This window comes from Sporobolomyces koalae (genome assembly GCF_050403365.1).
Source record: "Sporobolomyces koalae JCM15063 DNA, S_koalae_JCM15063T_v1_ctg14, whole genome shotgun sequence".
In the NCBI taxonomy this organism is placed as follows: domain Eukaryota; kingdom Fungi; phylum Basidiomycota; class Microbotryomycetes; order Sporidiobolales; family Sporidiobolaceae; genus Sporobolomyces; species Sporobolomyces koalae.
The window spans coordinates 229,523-255,400 of record NW_027481757.1 but is presented as its reverse complement, the minus strand read 5'-3'; the positions used below and the strand labels follow the sequence as shown (position 1 = coordinate 255,400).

Below are 25,878 nucleotides of genomic sequence, written 5' to 3'. Positions count from 1 at the left end.
CCGACTAGTAACGGAGCCCAGAGAGCGGAGCTGACGAGAAGGGTGATATGATCAGGGGTTCCGATCGAGCAGCAAGTTTCGAGCCAAGCGAGCTGTCAACTGGCCAGGTCCGGCGATACCTCATTGCTACGGCGTACTCGGAGCAGGACAAGGAGTCCTCGAGCGAAGGGCAAGGTGGTGCCAAAGTGGGCGAGCGGGACGCGAGCCGGGAGCGAGAGAGAATGACGCTGTTTCGGCCTCTCCAGACTTCGATCGACGACGTCTTTCAACCCTCTCGCGTGACCTGAAGCCCTTCTCGCTTCTCGCATTCTCCCACGGAAAGACGCTCCTCGACACTGACAAGCGCAGCTCGACGCCATTGATATGTCGCTCGTGCTACAACACCTTCACCTGAACGCGACACCCATCTCGTCGCTCCCCACCGATCCCTCATCGGAACTGTCCGAGTATCGCGAATCGCTCCTCAACGAGTCTCTCAAGCTCCTCGACAGTGACGCCTGGACAGGTCGGAAAGAGTTTCATGGAGGTGTCGTCGAGACGTTCGATCTGCCGGTCGAACATGTGCGGTACAAAACCAAACTGAACGGAGCGGACGAAGAGACTGTCTCGCCAACCGGTGCGTGGTTCTCCGCTCTTCGTCACAGTAAGCTCGGCTGAACGATTCGACCGAGTACAGGTAAATCGGATGGGGAAGGAATCACATGGCACAAGCGCATCTCGAGGTTGAAGACGAGCGAGTATGGAGGGTACGACGAGTGGTGGGCTGGAGTTGGGGCAAATCACACCGCACAAGAGAAAGAGTACGTCGACAACCTGAAAGAGCTGATCGATATTGGACAGAGCGAGGACCAGAAAGGTCCGTAATCCTCGTGCCTATCCGACATTCCGCTCTAAAGGTGGATGCTGATTCCGTCCCGCTCTATGTTGTCAGAGTGTTTCCTCAAGCTGTACAAGCTGCCGTTTGGGGCAACCGACCGGAGCTTCATGTGCCGATCTCTCGTCATCAAGCCTGACGGGGACGACAACAGCGACGACGGCGACGACAAGGGAAAGGAGAAAGACAGCAAGGACGAGCACGATTCACCGCTCTCTTCCGAGCCCGGTTCTCGGTCATTCTTGAGCTTCTCGCTACCGATCACGACGAACGAGCCTCATCCCGCCGAGAAGAAATACGTACGTGGCACCACCGTCACGGTTGAGCGAATCGAGGAAGCGGACGACGGCGAGACGATCGTATGGAGTTGCGCTAGTCTGAGTACGCCGGGAGGTAGCATTCCGGTCAAACTTGGCGAGTCGAAAATGTAAGCGCTCTCAAAACTCTTCCTCTCCTCGAGAGACTAATCTCATTGTCACGGTGTAACTAGGGCTGCTTCTCTCGCGGACGCGGTACCTCCCATCCTCGAATGGATGAAGAAAGCGCACCCAAAAGGTTCAGGACCGGACGTCGTGCCAAAAGGGGTCGCGGGGGGTAGCACGAAGACGACGAAGGAAGCGAGCGAGAAGGCACCAGTTTCGGCGAGAATCACGCGGGATGTCAAGAATCCGGGAGGAGGGATGGGACTCATGGCGGCAGGGAGGCTCACGCTCGACATGTTCCAGAGACCAGTGAAGTTGAGGGAATTCTAAAGAGAGGCTGGTAATAATTTATCGTTGTTGTGTATTCTTCGCTCTTGCAATAGCATGTTATATCATATTCTATCTCTGCCTACGATATCGCTAAGGCAAATAAGAGAATTATGCAACCTCGTCATGATTCAAATATTCAAGTGAGACACGCGTTTCGAAATCGGTGTGAACGCGAAACATTGTTGATCGCCTCCCTTGCCGTCGCCTCGTCCAGCTTGTCTCCAGGATGGGGATCTACATCCCTCAGCACAAGGTGCAATCGCTGCTGAAGTACAAATACTCTTCGACCGATTTGTCGCTCACTTCTGTTAGCCGTATCCCTCACCGTCTGCCTATGACCATGGTTGGCTGACTAGCTCGAGTTGCAGAAATATGTGCTCAACCCGTTCTGGAACAAGCTTGTGCTCGTGTTCCCTAAAACGATGGCGCCGAACGCGATCACTCTCCTTGTTCGTTCACCGCCTCTGGCCAGGACCGCACCCTCCCATGCTTACCATTCCCTTTCCATGCTCCATGTAGGGCCTGTCAATGATCTTTGTCAACTTCCTGACCCTGCTGTACTACAACCCGACTCTCGCCTGCGGATCGAAACCTCTCCACATCTCGCTGCCGGGAGGAACGTGGGACCCGTTGTTCCGACCCCATGGCACCTTGCCTTCGAAACTCACAAACTTGTTCGACTGGGCGCGGAACCAGGTGTGGTCGGGAACGGTCGGAAATGACTGTCCTCCTAATTGGATCTATTTCACGTTCGCTGCCGGCTTGTTCGCGTATCAGAGTCTCGATGCGATCGATGGTAAACAGGCGAGACGAACTGGTACGAGTGGACCTGTAGGTTGATCTGTTCTTCCGTTCTGCTTTGCGAAAACATGCTGAACCTTGATGAATGGGTCTAGCTTGGTGAACTGTTTGATCACGGTTGCGATGGTGAGCAGATCTCGGACAGATGCCTGTCATTCTCGATCGATACCGGACTGACGGTGCATACACGAGTATCCAGCGCTCAACACCACCCTTGGAGCGATTCTTGCGGCAGCCGCTCTCAACCTCGGTCTCTCGTGGTGGACGGTCGCAAGTCTTGTCGCGACAAACTGCAACTTCTACCTCTCGACTTGGGAGGAATGGCATACCGGCACATTGTTCTTGTCGGCATTTTCTGGTCCCGTCGAAGGAATCCTGCTCGTCGTCGGAATCTTTACCGTAACCGGTTTCAAGGGCGAGTCTGCCGGGTCGCTGCCATTCCCGTGAATGATTGCTGACAGGCTGCATGACGGTACAGGTCCTCAATTCTGGGACACCGGAGTTTTGACGCTCTTTGGCCTTTCTCCTGCCGACTTCCCCTTCCCGGTCAAGAACCTCCCGCTCAACGATCTCTTCCTCGTGTTCTCTTCAATCGGACTCGTGTTCAACATCATCACTGCGACCAAGAACGTGTACGCGTCGCTACCCGCTGCGAAGCGCACACCGCTTTCGATCCTGAAACCCCTCTCGCGGTTGTCTCCTTGGGTCGTGCACACGACTGCCATGCTCACGTGGCTCCTCGCAAAAGAACCTCTCCTCCTCCGCACGACCTTGTTCATCCCATTCGCTTTCACCTGGGGACTCTCGTTCGCGCACCACGTCCAACTCCTCATTCTTGCCCATCTTACGAAATCGTCGTTCCCGGCCGTCTGGAAACATCCGCTCTTGATCCTCTCGATCTTGGGTTCACTCGATGCAAACCTCCCTCGTCTCGTGGGAGCAACGAGCTGGATCCAGAGTAGCGAAGAGCGTACGAAACATTTCGTCATGGCGTGTTTGGCATTCGCGCTCGTCGTGTATGGACACTTTGTCGTTGAAGTCATTGGCGACATTTGCACTTTTTACGATATCAAGTCAGTCCTTGTTCGATCGAAATCGCTCTCTCTCTCTTTCCCGTTCGATTCTTCGTCAACACCCTTACTGACGAAACCTCGTTTACAGTTGTCTGACAATCAAGAAGAAAGAGAAAGGATCGAAATCTCCTGCAGATTTCGCTCGAGAAACGCTCAATTTGTCGGACAAGAAGGATTGAAGAGGAGTCAGATGGAAATCACGAAGTGAAGATGTTTGAAAGAGGAATAAGAGAAGGTCAGAGAGAGAGAGAGATATGTCTGGACCCGCGCCTGGAACGCATGAGTTGTGTGATCCATTCAAGTAGTACCCCAACAAGCAGTTTTCTTGTAGTGTACCACTCTTTTTTCGCCCTAACCTTCTGGTTTCTGAGTGATCGATCGCTGTCTGAAGAGAACACTTGCTTGTAGGCGAGGAACCTGCCAAGACAGCGCCGAGAGGAACGAGAGGTGGTAATGACAACAAGGGGTGAATCTAGGTTTTTTGAAACAAGTCAAGCGCACAGAAAACAGTCGTACAAGACGGTTCGGGTTCGAGTGTCTGTGGGAAGAAGGGGGAAAAGAATGGCATCTAAGGGTTTGCAATGTAAAGTTTGGGCTTCTTGACCAATCCATGTTCGACTTTGGGAGCACCACCACTACCTCCCGCTATGGTCCTCGTCGTCCTCGATCTAGTCGCTTTTGAGGGGGGTGTGATGGGCGACGAAGCAGTGGTCGCGAGTGAAGGGAACGAGCTGCGACGTTCGATCTGCGCGACGAGGTCTTTGACAGAACCGGACCGAGAAATCGAAGGCAACGCTGATGAAGGCTGAGGTCTTGGACCGATTAGGCGAACCTTGCGAGGCGACCCCGGAGTGGAAGGAGCGTATGAGGTTTCTTGCGACCGAGTCGGGACGGGAGGGAGAATGACCGGCAGAATCGGGAACTGAGCGGACGAAGGCAAGGGCGGCGGAGTTTCCGTTGCTCGAGGGGAGAACGCAGCTTGGGATCCAGCAAAGATGACGGAACCTGGAGGTAGAGGATCCGAGAAGGGGTCTTGCGAGAGTATTGGAGTGACTTGGTTCGAACCTCCTGATCCTTCGCTGCCTTCTCCGGTCCTGATTCGCTGAACTACGTCCATTCCACGCATCCTTTCTTCGAGGATCGAGCTCGTCGCAGTGACTTCCGAAACGTTCGACGAGATCGATCGGTCGTGAACGCCGCGGGTTGCCCGCGAAGTCATGAGACCATGTTCTCCAATGCTGTCTGTCCTCTTGAGCGAGGTCGCACGCATCGGCATAGGGTCCGAGAATGGATCGAGAGTCTCAATCCGGGCGTCATCGAGGTTTGGCGCCGGTGCTGGATCTCGAATAGCTTCGAAAGCTGTTGCGGTTGGAACATCCGAATGTTGGTGGTGCTTGATCCGGGACCACCACGAAGAAGAATTGTCTCGTCGGATTGGCGACAGAAAGACGCTCGAAGAGTTTGAGCCGGACCGTGCGATCCCTTCATTAGACGCGCCGGGTCCAGAGTAGGCGGCGGGAGTAGCGAAGCGAGAGCCATAGAGGGATGTTGAAGATGCCGGAGAGAACGGGCGAGCGATCCGAGTGGCAGTCTGGATGGAAGCGCCTTCATGTGAATGACCATTCGAGCTCGTCGTTCTCGTTTGGTGCGTTTCCGTCGATCGCGCACCTGCGCTGTAAAAGGGACCGCACTCGATGGTCCCATCTGCGTCCTCGTCCTCATCCTCGTCCTCTTCCCATTCCGCGATAGGCGTCAAGCTAGCGTCACCGCCCTCTTCCGTTCGGGCGAGTCCTCCGTACTCATGCCCTCCCTCGCTTGAAGATGCGCCGCCCAGAAAGCCGCCGAGGTTAGTCCCGAGGTAGCTGGTCCCGCTCCTGACGCTCTCGCTCCTTGCCATTCCTCCCCAAATTCCCACGCCGATCCTCGTCGAGCTTTCACTAGCAGCTCTAGCGTTCGCGTGACTCGCATCTTCTGCGTCGTCGTCGTCGAATTGAGTCCAGCCTCTTCGGGATTGGTTCGCTGCTGGCTGATCCCACATCTTCTCGTGCTCGTCTGCCTCGTCCATCAACATGTCGGTTCTTCTCTTCTTGTACATGCCCGCTCCAATCGCGGCTCCAGCGACCGGAACGGAACCCATTCTCGGCGTAAACATGCCGACAAATCCAGATCGTTTCTTGTGATCGTCACTCGCGTGTTTTTCGATCATCCCGTACCGTTCCTCGTCGTCGTTATCACCGTCGCCAGTGAATCGTTTGCCTCCATCGAAGAATGTTCCTCCATATGGTCCCGATCCGTATTGATTTCGCTTGCGTTTGCGCATGCTGTACACTCCGATCGCTGCGATCGCGAGTGCACCCAACAAGGATCCGACGACCGCTCCGGTAACGAGACTCTTTGATGGTCCAACTTGCTTGTCAGAACTTTTCTCACTGGCACCATCGGTCGGCGAAGTGGAGTGAGGGTCCATTGGAGATCCGGGCGAGGTCCAGTTTGAACCTTGGTCTGGGTTCGAAGAAGAGGAAGAGGAAGAAGATGCTGATCCGGAAGCATCGGTATCAGAAGAGGACGAGGAAGAAGAAGAGGACGACGAGTCCGACCCAGAATTCGGTTGGTGCGCTTTTGGGTTGGAAGGCACATCGTTCGGGTTGGAAGAGTCGGGAGCAGAAGACGAAGACGAAGACGAGCCGGATGACGAAGCCTTGGGATTCGCCGGAACGCTGGTCTGGTAGGACGGGTAGTATGCGTCGAGCCAAGTATCGTTTCCGTAGGCGTAGACTTTGAGCGCAGTTGATACCGGCGAGTTGATGCCATAGCCTGACGCGTCAGACCGCAACTCGTCAGTATGCATGAATCAGATCCGTTCGCAGGTGCGTTCGAGCAACTCACCGAAACTGGTCAGAATGGTTTCGCCGAGCAAGATAGAACTGCTTCCCCAGGCTGTCTCCTGCGCCGCTTTCACTTGGGTCCAGGTCTTGTGCGCGATATCAAGAATCCAAGCGTCCGAAAAGACGGTATTTTCTGCCAGATCTCGACCGCCCGAGATCCAAATCTGATTGTTGCCGATATAGACTGCCGAGTGGCCTCTCCTCGAGGCTGGACCGTTTTGCACGGTTAGCGAAGCCCAAGTTCCCGTACCGATCGCGGTCGAAGGTGTAAAGCTGTAGATGGTAGTGAGGGGGGCGAGAGCGTTCTGGGCCGTGTCGACGCCCCCGACAAAATAGATGGTTGGATCTGATGCGGACGGTACGAGTACCGCCGTGCCATCGTACAACCCCGCAACCGGTCCTCCCGTCGGTCCCGATCCCGATCTCGCCCATTCGACCTGGTCGGCCTCGAGCGAGCCGTTTGACAGCAAAGGAGCCTGCATCTCCCATAGATCACCGAACCCAATCCCGCTCCCATCTGCTCTCAAGCCTCCGTAGATCCAGGCCCTCGTCAAGGACCCGTTCGAAGCCGAGCACGCGAATCCGAGTTCCCTTCGTTCCGGTTGGCTCGTCCATTCCGCAGTTTTCGAAGTCCAAGTCGCGACATTCTCGCTTGTTGTCGAGAGCGATAGAGTCCAGGAGGAATCGTTGCGGGTTTGAACGGGCACGGTCGGATCGCCTGTTGCGTCGCCACCAAAGTACAGGGCTTCGTGCTGGTTCAACGGCACAAGGTTGCCGTAACTTGAGATCGGAGCATTCTTATCCGTCGTTGCGAGGACCTTCCAGGGAGGGTTTGCGAGGTCGAGGATAGGTTGGGAAAGGTCGAGCGAGACGAGAGAAGATGTCGAAGGAGTCGAGAGAACGGTCTGACCGGAGACGTAAGTCTTGCCCGATGTCACTAAAAGATGCGGAGTCGCTCCCGGAGACAGCAAAGCTGCCGACTGACCCCATCTGTCGCAAGGAATGGAACGACAAGAAGTGAGGTTAGTCAAAATGGACTCGTCCTCGACACCGGCGGTACCGTTGCCCCAGAATTTTCCCCTTTCGCCACCACCAGAGGTTTTATAAAGCTCCATACGTCTGTTCGAGCTTTCGCCGTGTCCGCGAACTTGCTGTGCGCATCAGTCAACCGACCGTGCGTGACGTCGGCGCTCGCGCCTCCTCTCCCATCATCAAGCCCATACCCAAGCCCCGAATATAGATGCTCACCTAGCTAGTGTGGCTTGAGCCTGTATCCGTTCCAGCGTGCTGGCTGACACTAGACAGACTGCAACGAGCCGATATAACGCTTTGGGCGTTTGCGCCCTTCGGCTTCTCCAATGCCTCATCCTGCCTCGAGTTGATCGATCTGTATGTGTCCAGTATAGTTGTAGCTTGGACTTGGGCGGAGAGCGGCTTAATGGAGGAGCCGAGGCGAATGTCGAGTGATCGATTCCTCCTACGAATGTGAACTCGGCTTAGCTGTAGAGGCGTGTCGACTCCCTGGCAAAGTCTATGCGACGGTCGAGGTACTGTCTCGCTGCGAACTGCGATCGATCACGGAGCGGAAAGCGGCAGCTGCGGGCACGGCTCGGCTCGGGCTAGCAGGTCTGGGCTGTCTCACACCACCCTCCCCTGAGCTGACATGATCTCTGTCGCCCCACTCCGGATCTTCTCGCCTCGAACCCCTTGCAGAGTGCAGAGGCACGCCCGCCAGACTCGACCCACATACAAGAGTGCTCGCGGTATTGCCCTCGCTACGGTCGCTTGTGGTCGCCTCGTACTCATGGACGACAGGAGGTCATTCGAAGGCAGCCACGAGGGTTTACTGAACGAAGGCGAGGCAGCAATGGAAGCTGTCCGAGAGCTGCATCGGGATCGGCGGAAACGACATGCCATGCTTGCCTGCGCGTGTCTGTTAGGGCTCGGATCGTTGAGCTACTTCCCTTTTCTTCTGGGAAATACATTTTTGACAATCGCTTACCATGGGGACAGTCATTTTGGAGCATACGTCCTCGGACCGATCAAATCGAGCTTGAAGACGTCCGAGAGCGGCTTTGCTGCGTTCATTGCCTCGTTCGAACTGCTCAACACGATCACTCCGCTCCTGAGTGGGTTTCTGGTGCCCAGGTTCGGACCGACTCCGAGTAGCTAATACAAGACTGCTCTAAGCTGATCTGTGTCCGTACGATCAGGTTTGGAGCCGCGAAGGTCGGGCTCGTAGCGACGGGAACCGTGCTCGCAGGCCAGATCATCGTCTGCCTCTCCCAGGACGATGGGCATCAACATCGATTGAATATGACTGGCACGATCGGTGGCTTGCTCTTGTTCGGCGCAGGCATCTCGCCTGTCAGCGTTGTACAAGAGACGATCATCTTGTCAAACAATACGTCCAAGTCGAGCTCGGTCGGACGATCCGTCGCTTTGGGGCTTGTCCTCGGCAAAACTTCCAGGTTCGAGCTGTCCGAGTTCTCAACTCTTCCTCCGCGCGCACTGAAGATCGTGCCGTCGAGATAGCTTCCTCGCGGGTGCATCGTCCGACTGGCTTCACTCGATCTCGCCGCGCCTGCCTTTCGTTGTCGCTTCGGGTTTTGCCGTGACCTCGTTCATTGCATGTCTCGTCTACTCGCGGACCGAGCGCTCAATCAGTCGCTCCGCTTCCAATGCGACTGCGGTCTCGGGACATGGTCACGGACCGATCAATCTCCGTTCGTATGCCAAGTTTGGCGATCCGTTCTGGTTGTACATCTCAATCTGTTTCGGTGCCGGGTTATGGTACACGACGATTCATCTCTCGACAAACCTCCTCGAGCTTGTATATGAGGTCAAACAGCACCAGGCGAGTCAAGCCGCATCAGTCTTGCTGCTCTCGCCCACCTTCGTACGCTTTCCCGATCCGCTTTTAATGTCGGAAGAGGTACAGAGGACATAAAAGACTAATTTTGTATCGCGCCAAAGCTGTATCCTCTCGCGGGTTGGGCGTTGGACAAGAGACCGCCGCTCTTGTCACTGCTGTACTTGGCTGTACCTGTCGGTCTCGCAAGCTCGCTCTCAGCCTTACTATTTGTTGGTCGCCGTCTCTCTCTCTCTCTCTTGCTTTATCGATTAGGTACTTTTGCGACTGACCTTGCTCCGTTCCCGTTCCACTAGCTGCCTGCGGTCGTACCTTATACGATTGCACTTCTCGGAGCAGCACTCTGCTGCGGTGTCGGTCCGCTCCTTTCGGTTCTGGTCGTCCCTCGAATCGTCTCTCGAGAGTCAGTACTCTCACAATTCGACTCAAAATACGCGTCTTTTGCCGGCACTGACGCCAATACCATTCATTTGTTCTCCGGGGGAAACTCGGGCGGATCATCAGACAAGTTTCACCAGCTCTCGCGCTGCACAAATCTCTCGAAATGTCGGGTGCGATCGTGTTTCAGACCATCTCGGGATACCTCCTGGCCCACTCTATCTCAGGAGGTCAAACTCGAGAAGATCCAAATTCGACTCTGACATTCCTCTTGATCGGCGCGCTCGTCCAACTCGGACTCGTCGGGATGTTTTTGAGATTGTTGGCGAAGAGAAGTTGTGGCGAGTTGCATCAAGATGGACAGAAACCTATCGGAGATGAGGTAACCCGACAACGATCTCTCAGGATGAGAGTATCTACCGAATGCCTACGCAATTCGGACATGCAGGAGGAACAGTATGGATTACTTAGCGAACCTGAAGAGGAGGAAGATGGGGACGATCGAGATATCGAGGACGAAGAGACGATTGGACCGGACGAGGTCAAGAGAGGTAAGAATGCACTCGTCGTGGCAGGAACGGCAGTAGTCGGTTCCTGGGCTTTCTTCTTGTCGAATCTTGTGAAACGAGCATGATGAAGCGTTCTGAACCGATGACATCAGAGGCTGGGATTACGGTCCCTATGAGTCTGAAGCGCAGAGACGGATCTCCCTAGATACAATCCAGACGCGCCCGCGAGTAGAGATGCTCAAGATGAAGCGCGCGCACGAGAGAGAGCAACAACGCGGCGCGGCGGGATGTCAACTCTTGACTTTGACACTTTCTCTCGACAACTTGGTAAACACGACCGACAACAACGCTTCGGCTCGACCATGGTATTATCAAGTCTCGCTCATCCGTTCGTAGCTAGCGCTGATCACAGCTTAGGAGGTTTGGACAGGGTGTTCAAGGGCTCTGGAGCCTCCTCGCGCCCGTGGCGAGACCCATCACGCCCGAGTCGCTCAAGGACAAGCGGCTCGCAGTCGACGCGAGTATCTGGTTGTACCAGTTCCAAATGGCCGTGCGTAGTCGCAAGTCGGGAGACGCCATTCATGGCAATCACATCCGTGAGTGCCTCTCCGCACTTCATCTCGAGCCCCTGTCTAACCAGAATCCCCGCCCATCCCTCTCGTGCTCGTCCCTGCGCGTGCTTGACGACAGGTGGTGTGTACACGAGGATTCTCAAGCTGTTGCATTGGGGTATCAAACCCGTGTTTGTCTTTGATGGCGACGCTCATGTGCTCAAGAAGCGAACGATTGTCAGTCCTCTCGTAATCGCCCCCTGACTCTGCAAGACAAAACCCAACTCATTAATGTCCCTTATCTTCTGCAGGAAAAACGCAAGCGTAGAAGGGAAGGAGCTGGCCGGGACCTTGCCAAGACGGCGCAACAGCTCTTGTCGGCTCAACTGAGGAATCATGCGGCTGAGAACGCTCTCGCTCAGTTGCGATCGATCTATCCTGTCGCGCGTATCTCTCCTTCTAGCTGACGCATCTTTCGAAATCCCGATAGACGCAAGAATACCGAAGTGAGCGAGACTGCGCCGACAACTCCAAAAGCTAGCGCAGAAGACGCCGTTTACCTAGAAGACCTAGAAGCTGGACGCGCAACAGCCAAGATCCCGACGACTCCTGCAACGGTCAAGAAGGCCCGCAAAGAAGCCATGCGTGACGAGTATGCCCTGCCCGCGATCGAAGGCACTCTCGAATCTCGGGTCAAAGTGTCCGACCCTCGCGTCGCGACAGCCGAAGAGTTTCAGGATTTCATCAACGACCTGCGTCCAGAAGATCTCGACATCAATTCAGACTTCTTTGGCAACCTGCCACCTGAAGTCAAGTACGAGATCCTCGGTGAATTGCGAGTCAAGACGAGGCAGGTCAATCACAAGCGGAACCAAGAGATGCGGGGTGCTGCCACAGCGATCGATTTCTCGCGAGCCCAAATCGACAATCTCATGGAACGGAATCATTACACGCAAAAATTGCTCGCCGTGACCGACGAATTGGGTACCTCGGCGATCGCGATTCCGACTCGAGTTGCTGGTACTCGCAATCGAGAATATCTCCTTGTCAAACAGGATGCGTCAAAAGGTGGAGGCTGGGTCCTGGGAGTCAAGAACCCGGAGCTTGGTTCGAACGAGCCGATCACGCTCGACACGACGACGGACGAGAGTGTTGGAGCTCACACGGACACGGACGAGTTTGAAGAGGTAGGGATTGAAGGCGACAGGTAAATCTACCATAAATTGTCCTGTGCGAGCTCGACGGCTGATCCGTTTGGCGACGCCGCAGCTCTCCGCCGAAAGCGCCTGTGAAGACTCCGGATGCCGAAACTCAGCGTCTCCTCGCAGTCGAAGCAGTTCGAGCTCGCTACGCTGCTAATCCTGGCCGTCCCGACGCCAACGCTCACCTCAATAGATCAGTACCGATCAACCATGATGGGCCAGCACTTTTCGTCGATGGGGAAGACAACGACGATCCCGATTTACAAGAAGCCCTCCTCGATTCTATGCGACCCGCAAGACCCTCGGCCAGCCCTACGCCGATAGCCCCGATACGCTCTACAGGAGACGATTCAGATGACTCAATGGAGTACGTCGAGATTGCGCCAGGCGTGGCCTCGACCGCCCCTAATGACCAACCGGAAGGTTCCGATGACTCGGACGCGTTCCACGAGGTCGACGTGCCGGCATCTCGACGACCCTCTCCCCCGGTCGGGATCCAAGTCGAACCTCCCTCTACTCCACCAGCACCGACATTGCTTGAAACCGTCCTGCTCAGTGATTCCGACTCGGAGACCAATTCCCCTCGTCGCCCAGCCTCTCCTCCTCGGCAACCCAATCTAGCAACTCCGCCCGCAGACAATGTCACGGCTCGCGACTTCGGTGAAGAAGAATTTACCCCTCGCTCCAAACCTTCTGGATCGAGAAATGTCGATGTTCAACCCGTCGACGAATCTCCGGTTGCTCTCCTCAACCTCCGGTTTGCCGAGACGCAATCCAAGTTCAGAGCACCCTCGCCTCGACAACTTTCGCCTCCGATTTCCCCTAATCCTCCTCGTCCTGTATCTCCTGTCCCATCCGTATCTCTGCCTCCTCGATCCCCTTTACCAACAGAACGGACAGATGTCGACGTCACCAACGAAGACTTCAAGTCCGTGTTGCCGGCTGAGGCGGACAAATCGACAATGTCCGCGCCTCTTCCTGATGACCGGGAGAGTCCGCTTGCAGAGTCACCCGAGCGTCAACCGCTTTCCCCTAGCAGAACCCCGAGACGTTCTCCCACGCCACGTAAAAGGTCACCCGCGCTGTTCCGAGAACCTTCGACCTTTGATCCAGACGCCGTGTACAATGGCGATACCGATACGGCTCGAGCGTTCGAGCCTCAGAACAATCGAGGACTCGAGCAAGAAGCCGAAGAGGAAGAGGAGTACATGTTACCATGGAGCCGCAGTCCTACTCCTCCCGCGAACGCGAACAGATCCAAAGGACGACAAGATGATCGAGCGGGACCAAGTCAGGATTTGATCGAGGCAGCGATCAATGAAGCTTCGAAGGGGGTACAAGCTCAACACGAAGAGTACTCGGAGATTGCGAGGACTCTCGGGAGGGACGAACTCGAAGCGATGAAGGATTGCGCCGCGAGTGACATGGCGAGTTTGTTGAAGCAACGCAATGCAGAGAAGCGAAACGCGGATGGTATCACTAGGCAAATGGCGATCGAGATCAAGGTGAGTTCGTGATTCTTCTATCACCGCCGCGAAGCACTTTTCTTGACGAGGCGGTCGTTGTGTCAATGTAGGAAATGCTCATCCTGTTTGGGATTCCGTTTCTCGATGCGCCGCAAGAGGCTGAAGCTGAATGTGCTTCTCTTCTTGAGCGCTCACTCGTCGACGGCGTTGTGACGGACGATTCGGACGTGTTCCTCTTCGGAGCGTCTCGAGTGTACCGACACATGTTCGACGGCAACAAGTACCTCGAATGTTACCTCTCGAGTGACCTAGAACGCGAACTCAATCTCGATCGGGACAAACTCGTTCGGCTCGCGTACTTGCTCGGAGGTGATTACGACGATGGACTGCCGGGAATCGGACCGGTACTCGCACGAGAGCTTGTTGACGAGTTTGATGGAAAAGATGGCTTGAAGAGATTCAGAGATTGGTGGAGGAAAGTCGAGGACGGAAGAGACACGGAGAGGGACACAAATACGTCGTGGAAACGCAAATTCGTCAGTCGTTGCGTCTAGACAAACGTGACAGCTGAGACTGACCCTTCGATTCTTGACATTCTGCAGAAGAAAGGTCACAAAGCGCTCGTGCTGGAGGGAAGTTGGCCGAAGCCTGAAATCGTAGGTCGAGGAAACCCTGCTTGCTTTCTCCCTTAGGCTGATGATATCTGATCTGGACAGGCACGAGCTTACTACAACCCGGTCGTGCACGAGAGCGATGAGCCGTTCAGTTGGGGCGGTGTCGATCTCGATGGGCTTTTGATGTGAGCTCAATTGGCCCCGCTTTTGCCTTCACACAATCGCTGACGAGTTTTGTTCGTCGACAATAGCTTCTTCGCGCGAACAATGGGCTGGCCTGCCGAGTACTGCATGAAGGATTTGAAACCGCTGATTGATCGTCTCACCGCGATCAAGGAGGGTCGAGAGCGACTTCAGAAATCGCTTCCAGACTTGTAAGCTCCTGCTCCCTCATATCCACCCGCTGCGACCTCTTTGACATCTGACCATGGGAATCGACAGCTTTGATCCCTCTGCTGGACACGAAAAGTTCAGTCGCAAGAAACCTGTCAAATATGCAAGTGAACGATTACAGAATGTGATCAAGGTGTGTGCATGCTTGTCTTGTATCATCGCGCGACGTCTCATCAACCTTTCATAATGCGCTGCAGAACTGGAAAAATCAACAAGCATCCAACCAGGACATCAAAGAAGACGATGATGATGGCGAAGAGAAGGAAGAAGATGAAGCAGAGCTCGTGGCCCCTACAAAGGCGAAGAAGCGCAGGACCGCTTCTCCCGCTACAAGCCGAGCGAATTCGAGAAGCAAGGCAAGCAAGAGTACGTGATTTTCGCGATATGGCTCTTACTCGCGCTACCGCTCATCACTTGGAATTTTAGGTCCCGCTCCTCGGCCAAAGACCAAAAGTAGAAGAGTGGCTCGCAGCAAGAAGTCAATTCCGGGATCGTCTCGCGAGGCAACAGTCGTTTCTGGTGAAGAGTGAATAGACGGGGTGTTTCGTGTTTCATTGTGCTTATTTTCTACAGCTTTTCAAAGCTCGCTTTGTGTTTCGCACTCCACATGTCCGAAACGCCTGATCGGTTTGCCGCTGAGCAGGATTTGCCGCAGAGACTGCAAATGCGCAGACCTATGTAGACCCCAGCCTGATAATTTGCACGCATCCAATTGCCGGGGGATTTGAATATGCGCTTTTGGCAAGGCTTTTGCGGGTCTGCGCGATGTCTGTGTACCAGGAAACGTCCCAACGCGCATTTTGCAGCTGCATGGCAACCGTTTCCTCACTTTCAGATCATCCCGTCCGGCTGATCGACCTGTCTTCCTCGCGTTGCACTGTCATCTTGCAGCAAGGGCTGGCTCTCGTCCCATCAGCACTATCACATGTTTTCACGCTTCATGACCGCCTCCGGATGTCCAAGTCTGACGCTCGACTCTCCATCGACGAGAGCTGTGCGGCGAGAGCTCCAAGAAACTGACAGAGTTTACGAATTGACAAACGAAACAGACGGTACGGAGCAGAAACGGATAGAATAAAAGAGACGACGGGCACTTTAGGCCTTATTGTGGTAACGGACGCGATAGGAGGAGGTGGAAAGCAGATTTGCAGGAAATTGATCCCGTTGAGGCGAGATTGAGGGCTTGGTCATCACTGACGGCCCCAAGGGAACTCGTGACGAGCGTCTGTGCTTTCTCGAGTGAGTCGAATCATGCGCTCGTCGTGATGATTGCCTTCCGCAACACGGTGTCCAGCACCTCCAATGGTTGCGCCTTGAATCGCAAAGTGAGCTCAGAGCGTCAATCATGAATTCATCGAGCTCGGCCACTTACCACATTCAGGGCATTGAGCCTGCATGACTGCCCCGCCACAATCGCCGATTGTATAGGTGTGACCGTTCGGACAGCTGCAGGAGCAGAGAAGGAACGGGTTGGCACAAGTCGAAAGCGACATTGAAGTCAAAGAGATCGAAGCAGTCGCGGAACTCACATGTACCAGTGACTCGAGGTGGCAAATTCCTGACTCTGAATGACGAGTTTGAGCTGCGCAGTTCATCGAGAGTCAGCGGTGATTTAGATCGCAGGACAAAACTGACTGACCTCTTCATCCGTCACCTGCTGGTAAAAATGGCCCTGGACTTCTTGAAGCAGAGACTTCCATTGCTCAGCAATTTTGTCACGACCCGGCAAGATCTGCTCGTCCAACCACCCGCGTTGAAGAGGTTGCTCTTCGCAGAATTCGACGACGGCTCTGTCGAACGCCAGCAGGGAGTTTCGACGAGTGTCCTCGGCGAAATCGTGAACCGCATTGCGAGGGGCGACCTTGTATTCGACTCGCGAGCGCGCGAAGAACGAGTTCTGGGCAAGGAGAACTTGCAAGCGGCGGAGTTGTCCCTCCATTTTCAGCCGACCGCAACGCCGTTCGTGAGCGAGACTGATCGTCATATCAACGTCACGAATCGAGGTTTTGAAGATGAACGATGCCATATTCAGAAGAGACTGGTGATCGGTCTGCACCGATGAAGATTCGTGCGTATGAACGATGCAGGCAAGTCGCGCTGTAATCTTGGCGAGCGACGATCGAACTTCGAGCGAGAGCCTGGTCTCATGCGAGGACAAATAAGCTCTGACCCTAATGGCGCCGTAATCGAGAGACTGACCAGACATGCTGCAGCAGAAGCTTGAGGTCTGTGGTAGGTCGCGCGACACCAGCAGCAGAGAGCGCGAATTCGAGAGCACCCTCGTCAATGTCTCGAATCAGATTAGGCGTCGTCGAGAGGCGTTCCTTCTCCTCGTAGAACAACTGTGAAACGGCAGCGTCGTATGCTTTGGAGTATGGCGACTTTCGACTTCCGACTTCGTCGAGTTTGCAGAGGGCTTTGAGGAGGGGACTAGTTGCTCCAGTCCAAAAGCTTGAGAGAGGTTTGGAGAGTCCAGTGATACGCCGATCACGGAAGATGTCCGGAAGGACGAAATCAGCAGCGAAACTCTTCAAGAAACGGCGTTGGTTCTCCTTGGCTTCCCTTGCAGAAGAGGAGGCTTTGCCGAGACAGGATACCCTGAACTTCGTGACTCGATCATTGATCTGCGAGATTGGCAGCGAGTCGACAAAGTCTGCAGCGTCTTTGATGATAGCTTGTCCGCGGATCGTCCACAGGCGCTCCTGAAGTCAAGGGTCAAACGTGTCAAACTCTTCGATTGAGGCGAGGGTGAAGAAAATTGCTCGTTACTTGGACTGTGGCTTCGCGGTGCTTCAGACTGCGACCGTAGCGCTTGACGCTCCTCGAAGTGATAGGGGTCTTGCACGTTGGGCATCGGACAACCTCCTTGTCCGAAGTCTGAGGATGAGCGAGTCCGATCACACATCCTTTCTCATCTTTGCGGTAGAAAATATCGAATTCGAAGAGCCCTGCACAAAAAGTACCAGATCGGTTTCTAATCAGGTCAATGAATCGAGAGCAAGCGACTCACCGTCGAGCGTCGCCACAGACAGCGAATGTCCACAGTCGATGGTCATGAGGCGATTCGCGGGATCCTGGTCCGCCTCGTCGAATTCGCCAAGTGTTGAAAGCAGGATGTAGTCGACAACTTGAGCCTTGCGATCGTCGTTCGCGCACTGATCAACCCACTTTGAGTGCCGTTCGCTACAAGTCTCAAGACGATCGCTTACCTGCGGGCAAACTTGATAGGAGCAGTCCTCGCCGCGGAGACTCGGACAAGGGTGTCCGCAACTAAGCGACTTGCTGCACGCTTCGTCAGACGGGATCGTGTTGCACGGCTAGGAGCATGACGAGTCAGCGAACGATGTACCTTTTGCAAGATGCAGTGGACGTACCGAGGAACACGGCAGTGTGCACGTGTCGCAAGGAAGAAGGCAACCGGGGCATTCTACGGCGCAGGCGTGTGTGCACGAGCCGTGACTGCACGATCGAAGGCAGACCTGCTGACATTCGGTGGGGCACTGCTTCGCCTTGACGTGGGCTACACAGTCGCCCTGATCATGCGAAGAAACAGGAAGTTGGGCGAGTTCTTGTAGAGAGGGCGGGAACGAAACAACTTACTTGGCAAATATGGCCGCAAGCCAAGTTCTTGCCGTGAGGATGAGGTTTGTGAGCTGAGGGATCACCAGAGACAGCTCGGAGAGCCCGACATTCGCCGCAGCGTGCGTTACAGGTCGCGTGTAAGCAGTCAAGTTCGCCTCCGCAGACCTGTGAGCAGACGATTCCTGCTGCGTCCGTTGAGCACGCGAGTAATTCCTCGTGACCTGCCGCGACAGGAGTAAGAACTGAGCCCTAGCGGCAGGGAAAATTGCCGGAAAACCTGACTCACCGCACGGCAGAGTCTTCGAGACCTTCTCCTTGCATTCGATTTTGACGAGACCTCCATTCGCCAAAAAGCAGGGAACATTGGTCCTGAAATGGCCGCAGTCGAGCTCGAGCCTCGGGATGTTGAACGTGCACTTTGGGTGTGGCATGCTAATCAGGTGAGGTAGAGATGAGTCTGACAATGTGCCAAATAAAGGAAAAACTGAAACGCACGAGCACAAGCCGCTGCAGGGATGAGAGCATTCGAGCAGTACAGGACAACGCGCGATGCAGCGAGAGAGGCGGTGCTGCAGGAATGTCACATTGTCAGCTCAATGGAGCACAGATACCAAGACGGTCCTCGACGCACCTCGGGATCGTCGGCGTGACAGATACGGGCGCACTCGTGTCCGCAAGTAAGCATTGCTTCGCAACGTTCGAGACAGCCACCATTCGGCGACAATTGCTGAAGTTTGCCGGGACGGTCAATCTCGAGACTCTTGTCAGGGTGGTGATCGCAGCGAGCGGGAAGGTGTGGAGCGATGGCATCTTGCTCATCGAGTTGCGCAACAATGCTTTTCCACATCTTGCTCTTCTCCGAGAGGAGCTGAGCATCGCCAAAGAGGTACATTCCTAAATGAACAAAAGGTACTTAGAACGGGCACTGAATGCTCGTCTCGAACAAACAGCTCACCATGTCTCGCTCGCGAGATTGCAACATTGGTGCGGTTAGAACTTTTCAGGAAGCCGATGCCAGACTTGGCAGCTCGATCGAGGCTGTAGAACCTTTGCCCTTCTTCTTCCTCAAAAGGGGATGCAGAGTTGCGGACGACTGTCGCGAGTGAACATAAGCACAAGAAGCTGTACGACCACCAGAAGGATCGCACTCACGAGAGAGGATGACAATGTCAGCCTCTTCGCCTTGGAAGCGATCGATTGTACGAAGGTCGACCTAGTGCATAAAGATCAACGACTGTAATTTCACGAGGATCTAGCTCGGACGAGCTTACTTGTGACTTCGGTGTTCTCATCGCAGCTTGGGCAGGTTTGAGAGCGGATTCTTCTTCGCTTGCACCTTCTTCTTGCGAATGTTCTTCCACCTCTCGGGCAGCCGCAAGATCCTCGGCATCACGGTCATCGATGGCGACCGAAATCGTCTCCCTCTCAAGTTCTCGCTTGAGTGCTGCAACTTGTCCAAGATAGGGACAGATGACGGCGATTCGACCTCCATAGCCTTGATACAGAAGATGGCGCACGAGATCGACGACGAAGGTAGCCTACAAGGAGAGCAGCGGTCAGTGCAGGGCGAGGGAGAGGCGGCTTTTCGAAACGCACCTCTTGCGTGTTGCTTTTCGAGCTGTGATCGACTGCTTGGGCATCTTCTGGAAGACGGTGATCGATGAAGAACACATTCTCACGCATCCCCTTCACACTACGAGATCAGTAGATGCGTCAGATTCTCCAGATGAGAAGCTTAGGGAAGGATGTTCGTACTTTGGATACTCCCGTACAGATGGTGCATCTTCGAGCTCGGGATACAGGAAGTTTCTGATAAGGCATGAAATCTCAGGTCTCATCCTCCTTTGCGTCTTGAGCATGGAGACCGGAAGGGGGAGGAGTGCGAGACGCTCGAAGAGAGAGACGTCATGACGATGAGCAGACCCTTGTGATGAATCGGTCGAAAGGTGATAACTCGAGATTTGAGGTCGCAGCTGCTTCTCGTCACCGATCATAATGAGGTGCTGAATAGAAGGTACGAGATTGGCGATCACTTGGGCTTCAAGGCATTCGCCCGCTTCCTCGACGACGAGAACGGCGGGTTTCGCCGCAGCGACGATCTCGAGCAAGTTTGACGCAGAGTTTGTCGTTGCACCGATGATGTCGGCATCTTGCAAGACTCGCAGCTTTGCATCGTTGTTGAGTGCTTTCAGGCGAAGGTTAACTTCGTCTTGCTGGTGGCGGAGGTTGTCGAGATGCGGACCCTCTCGGCGAACAAGGTCTTCTGCCCATGCCTCGAGAACCCTGTCTCGCTCGGCACGGCTGTACTTCCAGACATCGTGATCGTTCGCGAGCTCTGCGATCGAACGGTCGCCACATGGCGGCTCGTAGCGCTGTTCCTCGTGCTCTTCCTCAGATTCGTTCTGTGAGCCTTCCTCGTTCTCTGTTAGCTCTGAGTGAGCGTCATTGAACCAATCAAGCGTGGCATTCGATCCGGAGTCCGAGATTGAAGCATCGCCGCTGTCAGAGTCGGATTCTTCGATCGGCAACAGGTCGTATCGGCTCTTCGTCTGCTGCGCGAACTGTTGCAAATGATCTTCGAAAGCTTTGGCGGCGGTATCCCTTTCGAGCTGAGCCTTCTCCTCAAGTGCAATATCGCCGCCGTCTCGCCACCAAGCGAAAATCGCTGCTGGATGGGTTGGCAGCTGTGTCGAACTCGGCGCGTCGCGACTGCTCGTGGCAATCTGCCAACCTTCGTCGAAGAGTTGCTCGTGGGCAGAAACGAGAGAGAAAGGGACGACGCAGAGTGATGCCAGGTGGTGAGGGTACGAGATGCCGAGGTATCGCTCGAGGTGGTCGAAGTGAATCTGCTGACGAGCGACTCGAGTCGCAAGCTCACAGACAGCCGCAATCGCTTTCTGCAGTTCGGTCCGTCGCGTCCAGAGCTCTTTCACTTCATGGCTGATACGGCCGAGATGTCGGCTCTGTTCGAACGCTCGGTTGTTGAGGTTGAAGTCCGCCATTGCGGGATCTTTCGATCGAGACCCAGCTCGGATGATCTCCTTCGTGACTTGCTCCATGAGGTGCTTGAGCATCGTATCAAGCGCGTGATTCGTGTACGAGAGCCTGTGTAACAACAAAGTCGGATCCTTTAGGTACCGTCCGGAAGCGGCAGAACAGAGCGAGATCTAGCGAACACGAGAACTTTGCCAACCTTGCTCGCAAGCAACGTCCTGATGAGTTCAACTCCCAACCAACTCTTGCCCGTGCCCGGCGGTCCACGCACCAAGGCGACTTCTCGACTCAAGCAATCGATGAGGGCGCCAACTTGCGAAGGGTCGAGTCGAGACGATTCCGTCAGGGTCTGTCGAACAGAATCGATCGAGTCCTGGTCTTGAATGTTGAGAAGAAGCGTGCCAGGTGGAGTTTCCGCGCTGAGACAGCTACTGAGGTCGTAGGCGAAATCCGGAGCTCGAGCAAAGAGAGGAGGGTCGATCGCGATCGACGAATTCGGAAGGGGAGGGAGAGCCGAGAGATACTTGGCGAAAGGCAGAGTCGCGGGCTCTATAGTCTGAAGTGCTTGCAGGAAGGGCTTCAGGGTGCCGAGTAAGAATCCGGGAACTTCGAAACAGATCATCTCGCCGTGCTCAGTGTCGCCTTTTCTTTGAGCTTCAAGCTGGCGTAGGGCTTCCAGGTATAGGCCTCCTTCGAAGAATGAGATACCTACCGATCGCCGACTAGGACCTGAGGAGCGGGCTTCCTCTGTGACGAGCCCAAGGAAGATCGTTGCGTCACCAAGATCGATTGGGCCGTGCGTGTTTGCTCCGTTCGCTCGTTCGGCTCTCGAGGAAGTTCGACGGCAGATAAGTCCCACGAGACTACCAGAAGGGAGGTGTCGCACGACCTTTGAGCGCGCAAACGCTTCCGGAAAGTCAAGCTTCAAGTCCAGTTGCAGCTCGTGCTGCTGCGAGAGGCGGATCCCGACGAATTCGACCGCGGCGTACACTTTGAGATCGCTCGTGTCGGCATGCGCAGAGGATGAAGGCCGATAGCGTCCGCCGCCGCGCTTGATGAGCGCGCCGAGCGCGTTGCTGGGATCGTCCAGCGTTTGCAAATCGGCAAAGATGGACGAGACAGCCGCTCGAAGGGGCCCGACGAAATCTTCGCGAAGGAGGCGAAAGACTATGTCTAGTTGTCGATCGATGGAGCCGACTGGAAGGTGAGAGGGCCCGTCGGGCAGGTTCGAAGGCACGAACGCGGGGAGAGGACATAGAAGCTCCGCGTGCGTGGGAAGAATCTGGATTTCCCGGATGTTCGCCTTGTCATTGTCGTGACGAGGTCCTCCGACGCGAAGCTCGCCAGGAGGTTCGAAAAGACGCTTGAGCGCGGCCAAGGCCGCCAACGAAGGGATCGAAGTCGTAATTGACGTCGGCACGCTTGCAACGAACGGGACGACCTGGATGCGGTCGATGATCTCGAGCAGCGTGTTGATCGACTGACGAACGCCTGCGATCAGAAAGCGGTGCTGGCGAGCATCCGCGAAGCTGCTAGAATCGTACTCCGTCGAGCCGTTCGAGATGGCCTCGGCGTAAATTCGGAAATTCGTTGAGAGAGTGGTGACGAGGCTTTGTACACTCGGGTTCTTGACAACGGCATCTCTGAAACGACTGAGGTACTCGTGTAGGACCTGTGCGAGGGGGCCGAAAATTTGGAGGAAGTTCGCAGGGGCAAATCCGGCAGAGCGACCGAAAAGTCGCGGGTCCTTGACCGTCTGTGCGCGCATGAGCGAATCGAGGCAAGTTGACGTCGATGCCGCCCACGCCGGGGCATGGATGTGCAAGACGTGATAAATGCGATTGAGGTGGCTGACGAGAAAAGCAGTCATCAGCGAAGCGCTCGGGCCAGAACAGTACGATTTGAGATGTGAGCGTACTGAGTCAACACGCTACCCCTGATCTCACCCGAAGTGAGCCAGAACACGAACGCCATGAATCCTCTCTGAAACGAGAGCTTGTCCGCCGAAGGCGATCCTCCGACTTGAATCCCCTGCGGAAAATTGAGGAACTCGATCAAGCGAGCCATGCCCGGTCCCTCTGCATTGGCGAGTGCAGCTAGGACATTCTGCGACTCCTCGTGGGTCTTGAAATGCAATCGACAATTAGCTTGACACCTGAGATGGCTGGAACCAAGATACGAGACCGACCGAGAGAAGCGCTTTGACTTGCGTCGAGGCGTACAGCGAGTTGAGCCAAGGATAAACTTGATAAGGCTCATGGAACTTGAAGTCGGGGTCATTAGCGACTTTGAACAAAATCGAACGATCGACTCGAAGGGAGGGCACGACGGGCGAGAGGGCGTCCGACTTGACTCCTTTCGCGGCACTGGCCAATTCTTGAGGAGAAGCCGGTGTCGCCGGCTGAGCTCGACTAAGAGGAAGCAGTGCACCGAATGGCGAGAAGCTAGTCGTTGCGCGGGATTCGCCGGACTTGTCATGCCTGAAGCGGCACCCGCCGGGGGTGCCGAACCTTGCACACGATCCAGTGAGATAGAATTCGCGGCAGGTACCGCGAGGGGAGTAGACGTTCATGCTCGACGCCCCCGCGCCAGCGCCGGAGGCGGGTCGCGCGCGCCAATTGGTATCCGAGCCGGTGTCGGTCGGAGCTCTTGAGGATGAGGCGGGATCAGCACTGGCGACGTGCTGGAAAGTACAGTCATCGCCCCTTCGACAGCCGCCTGGACGACTGAAGAATCGACAGACAGCCATGTCGGGTGTCAATGGGGTCGGGTGCGGTAGAGAAAGAGAGAAAGAAGGAGGAAAAACCGTCTGCGTAGTTCCCGTTTGTCCGAAGCGAACAGGAGACGCAGGAGGTTCGTCCTACGGACATCGGAGATCGATGACTCACTGTGTATTATATGATTGGCTGAGCGCGTTCGCGTAACATCTTCTCGGTAACTGCGGCCCGGTGCCACGCGGCAAAGGTCGACAGGAGAAAGCCCGACCACTTGAGCTTGCACAAGAAAACATCCGACCGAGCTGCCCTCGTCCAACCGCGTCTCGAAGCCTGATCACAAGGCTCCAAGGCTGAAGACTCCAAGGCTGCAGAGCGACTGGGAGAGAGCGCGTTGCGAGGCAGAGAGAATGGAGAGAAATGGGGATCAAGTGAGAGAATGAAATAAAATAGCGCATGGCCGTGGGCGCTTGAATTCGACTGGCTCGAAGAACACATTCCAGGGCGCTGTGAGCGCAGAGGTTCCACCTTCAATCAGAAGCAGCGGGGCGGCCAATGTAGTGCTCGAAATCTGAGAATCCAGGGGTCTTGAGCACAAACAGCACAACCGCCACAGAGAGTCTGCCCCCTCCGATGTAACAAACGTCGAGCTTGCTGTAGGCAGGGACCGAATCAGATTGGACTGCATAACGGTGAGAGCGTGGGGAAGAGCCGCGACGAAGAACATTACGGCTGACACTCCCCTTCATTGGACGACTGCGATATGATCAGGGCAGCACCATTGTACATTGCAGGAGCGAACAGGGAGTACCGAGCAGGGAATAGTAGCGCATGAGCTGCAAGTCGTCATCTGTTCCAGCAGCTGCGCGCATGGCACAGGCGAGCGTTTGACGTGTCGCAGCTTCTAGTCGATGCTGTCTGGCGTCGAGCTGACTGTCCCGGCGTCGAGGACACATGCAAGGTGGATGATGAAACGGCATGCGCGTCTCGCTCACCTCTCGCTCTTCTCCCTCCACTTCTACTACGAAACATGGTCGCACCTGAAGTTCTCTGGGCTCAACGCAGCAAGTAAGTCGAGTTACCTGATTGCCACTGTCCCCAGTCGTACCGTGGTTGATCCGCTCTCGGTTCTCGTTTCGAACGAACAGTGCCGAAGAACCTTCGCGCAACTTGATCTACCTGACGATCAACGCTTCCGACTTGTCGCCGAACTACAAGCTCGAAGTCTCGTCGTCCGTCTCGTTCAAGGGTGAAACCCAACAACAGGCAGCGAAAGGCACCGCGGCCGGTCACGACTCGAAGCAGTACGAGTTCGATTTGGAACTGTTTGCCGAGGTCGAGCCGAAACCGGTCAGGGAGGACTTGAGGGGCAAGAGTCTGTTTGTCGTGCTGCAGAAGAAGGAAGCACAGGACGAGTACTGGCCTCGGTTGAGTCTCCTCCCGCTATCCACTCAACGCGCATAAGAACTGACCCTCAATGGCCGTACAATGTACCAGTCTCACCAAGAACAAGGTCAAGTTGAACTTCCTCAAGGTGTGTATTCTTTGTCAGAGTTTCTGTCGGATCTCGAGCTGACTCTGCCACTTGCTTTTTCCGCCAATCAGACCGACTTCAACCTCTGGAAGGACGAGGACGAGCAAGAGGACGAAGCTCCCGAGATGGAGGACCCGACGGGCGGAATGGGAGGCATGCCTCCGATGGGAATGGGTGGACCTCCCGGCGCAGGCGGAATGGTTAGCCTGCGCTCACCTCGATCGATCCCGATCCTTTGGACAGATCTTTACTGAATTTCCTTATGACGATAGGACTTCGCCTCGATGATGCAAGGTATGGGAGGTATGGGCGGTGGAGGAGCCGGAGGAATGGACATGGAGGTAAGCGCTCAAAACTCCTCCTTCCTCTGTATATCCATCCCTGATTGCTCGTTTCGGATCAGGCCATGCTCAAGCAAATGCAAGAAGCCGGCATTGGAGGTGCTGGAGGACCCGGAGGGTTCGAAGGTGCTGACGACGTCGAGGAGGACTCGTCCGACGACGAAGGAGTCAGTCCTTGTTCCTCAGTTGCTCATTCTATCAAGAGATCGATGTACTGACGATAATACACCCCGATAGCCCCCGCCCCTCGAAGAGGCTTAGAGGAATAGATCTATTACATGTAGTCCATTTCTCCCCCGAGATCGCAAAAAAGAATTGCAGTTCAATACAAGTCTTAGTCCTT

At 55.1% G+C, this 25,878-nt stretch overlaps 7 protein-coding genes across 7 annotated transcripts; 5 read left to right on the top strand and 2 right to left on the bottom strand.

Moving 5' to 3' along the window:
- Positions 1-363: 363 nt before the first annotated feature.
- JCM15063_000547 (uncharacterized protein) lies at positions 364-1,626 on the top strand (the record flags this gene model as incomplete). Its single annotated transcript, XM_076678465.1, has 4 exons — positions 364-616; positions 677-856; positions 932-1,301; positions 1,365-1,626. 4 exons carry the CDS (start codon positions 364-366, stop codon positions 1,624-1,626), a joined length of 1,065 nt encoding a protein of 354 aa, XP_076534448.1.
- A 226-nt stretch (positions 1,627-1,852) lies between these two features.
- Positions 1,853-3,679, top strand: JCM15063_000546 (uncharacterized protein; the record flags this gene model as incomplete). Its single annotated transcript, XM_076678464.1, has 7 exons — positions 1,853-1,933; positions 1,995-2,075; positions 2,146-2,457; positions 2,523-2,553; positions 2,627-2,842; positions 2,906-3,500; positions 3,589-3,679. 7 exons carry the CDS (start codon positions 1,853-1,855, stop codon positions 3,677-3,679), a joined length of 1,407 nt encoding a protein of 468 aa, XP_076534447.1.
- A 389-nt stretch (positions 3,680-4,068) lies between these two features.
- JCM15063_000545 (uncharacterized protein) lies at positions 4,069-7,500 on the bottom strand (the record flags this gene model as incomplete). Its single annotated transcript, XM_076678463.1, has 2 exons — positions 4,069-6,314; positions 6,387-7,500. 2 exons carry the CDS (start codon positions 7,498-7,500, stop codon positions 4,069-4,071), a joined length of 3,360 nt encoding a protein of 1,119 aa, XP_076534446.1.
- Positions 7,501-8,189: 689 nt separating this feature from the next.
- On the top strand, positions 8,190-10,269 carry JCM15063_000544 (uncharacterized protein; the record flags this gene model as incomplete). The annotated part of the gene is made up of 7 exons (XM_076678462.1): positions 8,190-8,335; positions 8,399-8,533; positions 8,599-8,856; positions 8,921-9,284; positions 9,362-9,469; positions 9,554-9,660; positions 9,762-10,269. The coding sequence occupies 7 exons, from the start codon at positions 8,190-8,192 to the stop codon at positions 10,267-10,269; spliced, it is 1,626 nt and encodes a 541-aa protein (XP_076534445.1).
- A 237-nt stretch (positions 10,270-10,506) lies between these two features.
- JCM15063_000543 (uncharacterized protein) lies at positions 10,507-14,744 on the top strand (the record flags this gene model as incomplete). The annotated part of the gene is made up of 12 exons (XM_076678461.1): positions 10,507-10,509; positions 10,575-10,740; positions 10,835-10,932; positions 11,007-11,116; positions 11,186-11,902; positions 11,965-13,402; positions 13,474-13,899; positions 13,966-14,019; positions 14,080-14,162; positions 14,229-14,351; positions 14,419-14,503; positions 14,568-14,744. 12 exons carry the CDS (start codon positions 10,507-10,509, stop codon positions 14,742-14,744), a joined length of 3,480 nt encoding a protein of 1,159 aa, XP_076534444.1.
- An 816-nt stretch (positions 14,745-15,560) lies between these two features.
- Positions 15,561-23,518, bottom strand: JCM15063_000542 (uncharacterized protein; the record flags this gene model as incomplete). The annotated part of the gene is made up of 16 exons (XM_076678460.1): positions 15,561-15,682; positions 15,743-15,816; positions 15,900-15,952; positions 16,010-16,508; positions 16,570-17,072; positions 17,140-17,318; positions 17,381-17,525; positions 18,584-18,846; positions 18,908-19,045; positions 19,105-19,165; positions 19,224-19,490; positions 19,549-19,645; positions 19,708-21,057; positions 21,129-22,796; positions 22,865-23,070; positions 23,135-23,518. The coding sequence occupies 16 exons, from the start codon at positions 23,516-23,518 to the stop codon at positions 15,561-15,563; spliced, it is 6,009 nt and encodes a 2,002-aa protein (XP_076534443.1).
- Positions 23,519-24,690: 1,172 nt separating this feature from the next.
- On the top strand, positions 24,691-25,796 carry SBA1 (Hsp90 cochaperone SBA1; the record flags this gene model as incomplete). The annotated part of the gene is made up of 7 exons (XM_076678459.1): positions 24,691-24,728; positions 24,809-25,087; positions 25,158-25,194; positions 25,266-25,394; positions 25,467-25,535; positions 25,598-25,702; positions 25,773-25,796. The coding sequence occupies 7 exons, from the start codon at positions 24,691-24,693 to the stop codon at positions 25,794-25,796; spliced, it is 681 nt and encodes a 226-aa protein (XP_076534442.1).
- Between the last annotated feature and the right edge of the window lie 82 nt (positions 25,797-25,878).